Genomic DNA, 8,519 nt, shown 5'->3' on the forward strand with positions numbered 1-8,519 from the left:
TCCCACCATAACAGCCCAACAATCAAAAATGGGGTTTTTATAGCAAATAAAACAGGTCTATATCTTCTATATCTCAGCTTTTTCTTGGGAAACATCAAAACTCAAGGGAAAACAAAACTGCCACTTCCTTCTTTAGCATATATTATATGCATAATTTTTACTAATCATGTCACATATCATGTCAAGATACTTTTAAAAAATTGAAGTAAAACTATATTTGCTAAACAGCATCTTTAGACTATGCAAAATTTGTTTAGTCATTAAAATAGTTATAAAAAATTTTACTACGAATCTTTTGTTTGCGTAGAATCAATATTCCAGATTACTATACAACTTTTGTAAAACAAGTCATTTGTATTTATTCTTCGTAGGTTTGTTTAGAGTGTAAATAGCAGAGTTCTATTTAAATAACTATTTCATTAAAAAACTCACAAGAAAGGTCAGTTTATTTAGTTTTTACAACAAATTAACATTTGTAATTTCTCAAGTACCTAGTTTAAACAGCACTGTTGTGTTTGCTAATTGAAAACCCAATGATATAAACATGAATGTTTATATATATTGACTAGCAATTGCGGTGAAGATAAAACACAGCAGAAATTTACATATCTTATGAAAAAATCAATTTAATGCATCATTACTTACCGTATCAAGAAAGTATACACAGAGTTTTATTTACTAGCAATATCAAATTATCTATAACTTATGTTGCAATAGTGTAATAATAACAATTGCATAACCTTTGCATATATATTAGCAGCATGAATTATGTATGTGTAATAACTAGATAATAGACATGCACAAAAAAACACTTTTCGAAACTCACTTGTCAAGTTATTAATTATACTAAAATTATTATAGAACTAATGGATGATATTTAATATCAAGATAAATTTAAAAAACCAAAAGATTTTAAGCTAGAAATTTCATCTCACAACGTATGGGAGTTACAATATCCTGTTCTTAGTTTATTTCACCCGTGAAACGATCCAAAAAAGACTTTCATTGATTTAACAACTTTGTGTCATTCCTGTGTAATTTATGCACTCTCGTGACATGACATAAAAACGAATGTATTTTTTCAACTCAGACTTACCTTCGGCAACTTAAAAAATTATACCTCACTTTTGTCAAACTAATTAAATAGCAGGCCCCCCTTTTTTTCTGGAAAATTAAGTCGCCTTCCTATTGTTAAAAACTCAAGCTATGCCCCATATATGTTACTGTTCATTCTAGAATCTACAAATTTTGACTTTTGTTCTCAGGACTGGAAGCAAAGTTGTAGTTCTTCGTCTTTCAGACTTTTTTGTTTGGTCAACAATTCAATCATCACAACTTATAAAAAACACAACTGGAATCTTACACACCGTAAAAACTCCCTTCAACCATAGGCTTACTGGAGGGGGAGGAAGTAAATATTTTCCACTCACAGTGAAGAACCTTCATATTTTCCTTCCACTAACTTTAGAATATGCACAAACTTTTTAATCTTCAAACTTTCTTAAGGGGGGCAGCGTTAGGGTTAGGTTAGGCATTAGAGAAAAGCCTAGCAACAACTTAATTATGTAAAAATAATTCATTAATATGCTATTACTTGAGTAATTGTAAGCATGAATAATATATATACATACTGTATTTAATAATTTAAATTGCACTCTCGCTATCTATTATTCACGTACACAGCTATGAGACTATATTTTATTTTTTTTATAGTCATCAGACAGGTGCATTTGGCGGCATATAACCGTATTTCTAATTTTTTCCGATTTATAGTCGTATATCGTTCACTGTGGTTATGTGGTAAGGAAGGATTGTGTAGTGAAAAAATTTTGCCTTCCTGCAGCGCATCCATAATCTAAAACAAACACAGCTGTTCAAAGTAGAATAAATTATTTAAGAATGGCAGTATTTATAATCGTCGTCATTGAGAAAGAACATTTCAAATTCAAAGTGGCATCGTATTTAAAAAAGATGGTTGCGTTCATTTTTGGCATTTTTCTTGTAATTGCGGCTTGTAATGCAACAAATAAGGCATGCCAACGTTCTGAAAGCATTTTCAGGAAAACAAAAGAGAATGGTATGTGCATAGTATGAAAAACTCCAAATACTTAAAGCTTAACGCAGATGTAATGAATTCGTTTTTACTTCAAATTTAACCTATCAACTTGTTGAGTTTTCATTTTTTTGGTTTACTCAAATCAATCTGCAAAATAATTCTATTTTTAAAAAATAGAATAACAAAAAGTATTTAGCTACTACCTTGGGCTTTTTGTTTCCGTTACACAGGTAACGAACAATTTGGTAAACGTCACTAAAGTTATTAGCGCTCGAGATTTGCAAACCACTTTTGGTGGAAAAAGTTAGTAAGAATTCCTTTGGTTTATGCAACGATAAGATTGTCGCAAAAAATAGAAATGTTTAGGATGAGAATTGTGTTACCAAGAAGTACTTTCGAAATAGCTAGCGCAGAAAAATAATGCAGCTAAAAAGCAATTGGAGCTCATAAGGTTTAAATATGACACTTGTTGTCCAGGTTAAAAACGTTTTAGAGAATTTTGTTGATGCGTACGCAAACGTTTAGCTTTGAAATTGCAGATTATTTTGAATTATTTGTTCTAAATGCCATTTAGTAATAATAATTTGTACAGGGTTTTGCCAATTTCGCGGAAGCTCGTACTTTCTAAAAACATGAGCCATATTTTAACTTTAAGTGCTCCAAATGCTTTTTAGCTTTGTCATTTTTTTGTACAATCTATTTCAAAAGTGCTTTTCAATAACACAATTATCACAAACTGATCAATTGAAATTCCATCTATCTATTCCATGTGACTTCCATGTGAAAGAATGTTATATGCAGTGCGGTGCTTGAAATTAAATGAAGATATGATCTTCGCACTTTGCTGGACAATTTAAGCAATTGTCTCATAAACCTGAAAAATTCAGGTGACTCAACGGGATTCGAACCAATGACCTCAGTGATGCCGGTACAGTGCTCTAACCAACTGAGCTATGAAGACACACAGTGGAGAGCAGGTCAACGAGCAGATTCAACGAGCAGAACGTTCCTTTCACGAGAAAACATGAGCCCAACAAATTTTTCAGGTTTATTAGGCAACTGTTTAAGTTGTCCAGCAAAGTGCGAAGATCATATCTTCCTTTTATATCTATTCCATGAAAGGTTTTCGCAGATCTTGCGCGCAGATGATATAAGCGACGTTTTCTTATCTGTTTTTTTTTCATACACCTTGTGTATTACAGTTAGGGGTCTATAAATGACATGATGCAGTCAATTAAATTGTCGACAGGGAATTCTATCTATCTATCTATCTATGTCTCTGTCTATCTAGCGCCACATTTGAGTAACTTCGGTGCGGAGCTTGTAGAACTTTACAGTAATTAAACCTTAAAGTTTACGACAACAATTTTCTGCGTATGAGATATCATTTTCATCAGGTTATAAAATATTATACAATATGTCTACTCGTTATTTTCTTGCAGCAAAAAAAGTTGAAATACTATGATTGCCGGTACACTTTTAACTTTGACACTAATAAATTTTTACAATACTTAGCTAATATCTCGTGAGTGTCAAGTTAACAACATGCCTATAGCTGTATAGTTCTTGTATGGTTGACGGTTGGTAAGTGCAGAACTATGACTTATTTTAAGCAAAAACTAATTTAAATTCAACTCATGTATAACAAACACAAATCATGAATATCCAAAATTTTCTGGCATATTTTAATGTTGACAGCAAAGAGCGTGGACTACAAGAGCACATTGAAGGGTGCATACATAGAAATAAAAACTTCCCAAAAACTCGGCATCAATTTCTTTCAAACCTTTTTCTTGCAAAATACAGTTTTTTAGACCTGCATGTCACCATGATAGTTATGAAATAAAATATGTCTGCTGTGTTTGCACAAATTTATGGAAACCAAGGATACCTTTTAAAGAACTCAAGAGTTGATCAGAGCGAAAGATCGAGGGTTGCAACTGCAGCGACTATTGTCCAATCCCCGCACACGTTTTATTGTGTTCATTTTATAATTTATTATAAAGGCGATGCTCTACAACCAAAAGATATCATTTCAAGTGCTGTTGTCCACAATCTCATTGAATGCTCCATGAATTGTCTAAACCAGCAGCAATGTGTCGGCTTCAACTACCTTGATGACAGCAAAAAACATGAGAAGAACTGCCAAACAAGCAATGCAACAATAAAAAGTGGTTTAGAAAAAGAAACCTCCGTGGGATATTGGATTTTTTATCAAACCTTGGTAATAATTGTGTAAACTTGAAAATATTACTTAACACTCTTGTATCTCGAAATATATATTCTAAGTCTACTTAAACTGTCTCGATATACGTGTATGAAGATCAAAAGTCAAAAAACTGAAAAAACTTCAATCACAGGTTATACAAGTTTTCTTCTTAAGATTGCCTAATTTGTTTTCGTAAAAGCATTAAGTCGTGAACATTTTATAAAAATTAAAGACTAAGTGTGTACTCCATTGTTTTTTCACCGCCATAGTAACATAATTTTTTATTACACATTGTAGAAATATTCAATGTTTGACTCGGCTATTCTAAAGAGTAATAATAATTGGATATTACAAATCAAAAAATGGCTTCCTTCCTACCTGAAAGTCGAAAAGGCGTTTCGATGTTACCAAGCAACAAAAAATGGTTGGAAGTCGAGCATATTTCACAGTTGCTGTGATTACAAGGGACCAACATTGGTCATAGTAAAAGTGAAAAGCTATGTGTTTGGTGGATTTGCATCAGAATCATGGGGAGGTAAGATACAACGACTAACATGAATGTACATCTGTACTTGATTATGAAACACATTTCGAGCAAATAAATGAGTTTACGACTATTTTGCTCTTTGGTCGAGCTGATAGTGTGATTTTTTAGCTCCATTTCAGCTTTTCGCGCATTATTTTCCAAATTATTTTTCTGAAATTTTAATGCGTAAATTTCTAATTCATTGTGTTATTTAAAGCTATTGTGTAAATAAAATTTGTAAACTTGCACCCTCAAAGTCAAAGTCTTTCTCTTTCAACTGATGTTTTTCTTTACTGAAAAACCAATCAGTTGGATGAATGAAGAAAAGGGATTTAGCTATAAATATATAAGCGGAAAAAATAAAAACAGTTCCCAGATAAAATGTTAGGAGTTTAAACCAATGATCATTTACGTTTTGATAAGTAAATAGATAGCATAAGTAAAAAGGTCAAACAGAAAATCCGGCAGTTTCTCAAAAATAATTTTTGGAGAAAAATATTGCAAATCTCTAAATGATGAGCAGCATAAGTTTCATAGCAGAGTTCCGAGGGTCGTCATTACCATTCTTCTATGTTCACGATATTCGCTAGGGTTATAATTTGTGCAAAGACAAAACAGGAAAAATTGTTCCCAAATAAGGAAAAGAAAAAAACAGATAAAATTGTAACAGGTGATGATCATGTAAACATTTCAAAAAAGTTCAAAATGTCCCAATCACACCCATCTGCCTTAGGAAAGCAAGAATGAATTATTCTTGTTGATCAACGCAACATTACAGTAAAGTCCAAATTCTAAACTCAGGCTTACCTTTAATAGTCCTAGTAAAAATCGATGAATAATAAAATTTCGAGACCGTATTTATAAAAACCATCATAGGACACAACCCAGAAAATTTGCACTATGACTTAATCACTCATTGCAAAACTATAATATTTAAAAGATTCATTGCACAAAATGAATCAAAAGTCTATTAAGATTTCGTACAAATTTACATAAATTTTGATGCAGCTTCAAAGCTATAACTTCAAGTCATTTGTTAGCACTAGAAAGAAAGCTATTTGAACGTAAACTATATTGCAAAATACAGAAAAGATTTTTTCTTAAAATGACACATATAAAAATAAGATGCCATTGCATTTGGTAAAGTATAGCTACGTAATGTTCGAATATTTGACACGAAAAAATGTTAAGTTTTTTATGAAGGGCCAAGTGAGGTTGCACTAAAGACGTATCTTAATTGAGTTTGACATTTTAACTAGGTAATATTAACTGGATGTAAAATGCAGCTATAAATATAGCCAATAAAGCTGTTTGTTTCTATATTGCATAAAAAACTGTTAGAAAAATTAATAGAAAAAGATACGGCTAGTATCAAACATTTAGCTCTGTGCATGTTCCATTTAAGACAAAAGATAGCTAACAAAGAATTTTATCCCTCTCTCTTTCGCTTTTATTGCATTTTTTCCCGAGGAATTTTTCAAATATATGTGTTGTTGTTTTTTAGGGAATACTGGTTACAAAAGAGCAGATCAGTCGTTCATTTTCTCCTTAAAAAACAGAGATAATTTGCCACCATTTAAATCCAAAATTGAAAGGAATAGACAATATGCAATGTCAACGAAGGAGCACGCTGGAGCCACATTTGGAGCTGGTTGGGATTTGCATATATCTGATAATGCCAACTATAATAGTGGGTCGCTCGCACGCTTTGGAAGTTCGTACAAGCTTCCAAATGGTTATTACTACAACACCGAAAAAACAAATAATTTGCTGGCCGGTTCTCTTTACTTTACACCAGATGAAGTGGAGGTGTTTTTTTTTTCTTCATAAATCTTCAAAACATAATAAATAGTATTAAGACTGCGAGTGTGTTCCAATTTTACCATATACTGAAGCAAACTTGCCGTAACTTGTAGTTTATGACGTTATAAAGAAATAATTTATAATGAGATGATAGCAAAGACTTGTTATAGCTAAAATAATAGTAATAATGAATTTATTTCATTTGATCAGCTTTTTAGTGTTTTCATTTAATGCAGCTGAAAATAGTATGTCGTGAATGCTCAAACTATCTTTTGTCAAATGCTGAAAATACGTTATTAGGGAATAGTTCAATCACACCGTTTGATGGTTGTTTGTAGCTTTATATGTTTTTTAAGATTTAAATCTATTTCAATCCAAAGATTTCTCTGTTGAAAAGAACATTTGTTGGGAATAAGGTAAGTGAAATAACGGGTAAAAACAATTGATAATGTTATTTGTGTCTCTATAAAGCAATGCATGTTTTGCTTCTCGATAAAATTATAGTAACATATAAATCAAGGACGTCACGACCATGATTGTTATTTGTATACGTAATCGTATAGTTTCGATTGCAATTATGGATAAACATGCACGAGAAAGTTTTTTAAATACTGTAGTGAAATTTCTTGAGTCCAAAGGACGAGTTTTGCCGAGAAACTATACAACTACTTAATAATAATATACTTTGAGGTATTTCTTCAGTGCACCGTCTAACTCTGTCTCACTTCGTTACTCTCTATCGCTTCAAAAAAGCCTCATTACTTGGCCTAACTGTTAATAACATTCACCGATAAACAGCACTTGTTCTTTTGTTTTTATTCCGTGCATTTTTTTGTAGTTCTTGAATTTCAAACGATTACAATTGTGGAAATCTTCGTTTGCTTACAACTACCGTTATGTTGCTTTTAGTCTTGAAAAGAAGCTCGATTCGCTTTCACTGCTTTTTAAGCTAATCAGGATTATCACTTTACAGTATTTACAGAGGACTTACACTTTTTTACAGTGCAATTACAGCTTTTTACAGTGCAATTGCACATTTTCACAGTGCAGTTGCAAATAAACTGCACTGCAATCCACCAATCACAGAGGAGAAATATCTCAAGGTATATTATTAAATATGAAATTATTCTTTTCGCTAGACACGTCTAGTCGAACAAATTAATCTTAAAAATATTTATAGGGATCTTGATAAGGAAAAATTTGATTTTGCAATGTTGATGTTGCTACCTTTCCTTATATCTATCTTAAAGTATTTTCATTTTTATTTTCATAAAGCACAAACAGGAGTCTTCGGCATAATAAAAAACTCAAGTAAAAAACCACTATCATTAAGTAATTATATGTCCGTTACGTTATTTGTTTTTGAAACGATAGACTATTTATAGCAATGGTTTTGCAATCGTGCGTGAGGTTTCCAGAGTTGCGTGAAGTTATAATTTTATCCTGGCCTATTGAAAGGAGAGTCTCTATCAATTTCCATTAAATTCAACGATTATAAACGTTTCTGTATACCATTGGTATGCGTCGACTAGACAGTACTGTAAAAAACAAAGCAGCTTAAAGGCATCTAAGAATGACGGTCTTGGTCATTGACTTATCGTTTGAATACTCACGATTCTCAGTATCTGAAAAACTTACATTGTCACTATCATCATAATCACTAGTTTCAAGATTTCACTATCATCATGGTTACTTTGAGTTGTTTGCTAAGAACTGCTAAATTTTTAAAATTTTCTCGGTAACGCATCTGTACGAATCTACATAAAACGCATCAAAGAAGGTTTTCACTACAGATTGAAGATTGTGCAATGTCTTGCAATTTTTCAAGATTGAATTCATTGAAGATTGAATGGAATCTAGTAATTTATAAAATGTGTTTCATCTCGCCTCCATTGTTCCTTTTGTAGGTCTGCCTGCTCATCTGC

The 8,519-nt window shown here is 32.0% G+C and overlaps 1 protein-coding gene across 1 annotated transcript; it reads left to right on the plus strand.

Moving 5' to 3' along the window:
• Positions 1-3,905: 3,905 nt before the first annotated feature.
• LOC124441561 lies at positions 3,906-6,803 on the plus strand. Its single transcript, XM_046992038.1, has 3 exons — positions 3,906-4,280; positions 4,563-4,800; positions 6,296-6,803. Exons 1-3 carry the CDS (start codon positions 3,906-3,908, stop codon positions 6,619-6,621), a joined length of 939 nt encoding a protein of 312 aa, XP_046847994.1. The 3' UTR covers positions 6,622-6,803.
• The last annotated feature ends 1,716 nt before the right edge of the window (positions 6,804-8,519 follow it).

This window comes from Xenia sp. Carnegie-2017, unplaced genomic scaffold, assembly GCF_021976095.1.
Source record: "Xenia sp. Carnegie-2017 unplaced genomic scaffold, XeniaSp_v1 HiC_scaffold_20, whole genome shotgun sequence".
NCBI lineage: Eukaryota > Metazoa > Cnidaria > Anthozoa > Malacalcyonacea > Xeniidae > Xenia > Xenia sp. Carnegie-2017.

What these genes read in the sequence shown, in the direction of transcription:
- LOC124441561 (XM_046992038.1), top strand. Translation starts at nt 3,906, where the DNA reads ATGTCTGCTGTGTTTGCACAAATTTATGGAAACCAAGGATACCTTTTA. An exon ending in GGATTTTTTATCAAACCTTG is followed by an intron (nt 4,281 to 4,562) that starts GTAATAATTGTG and finishes TACACATTGTAG; the next exon opens with AAATATTCAATGTTTGACTC. An exon ending in TGCATCAGAATCATGGGGAG is followed by an intron (nt 4,801 to 6,295) that starts GTAAGATACAAC and finishes GTTGTTTTTTAG; the next exon opens with GGAATACTGGTTACAAAAGA.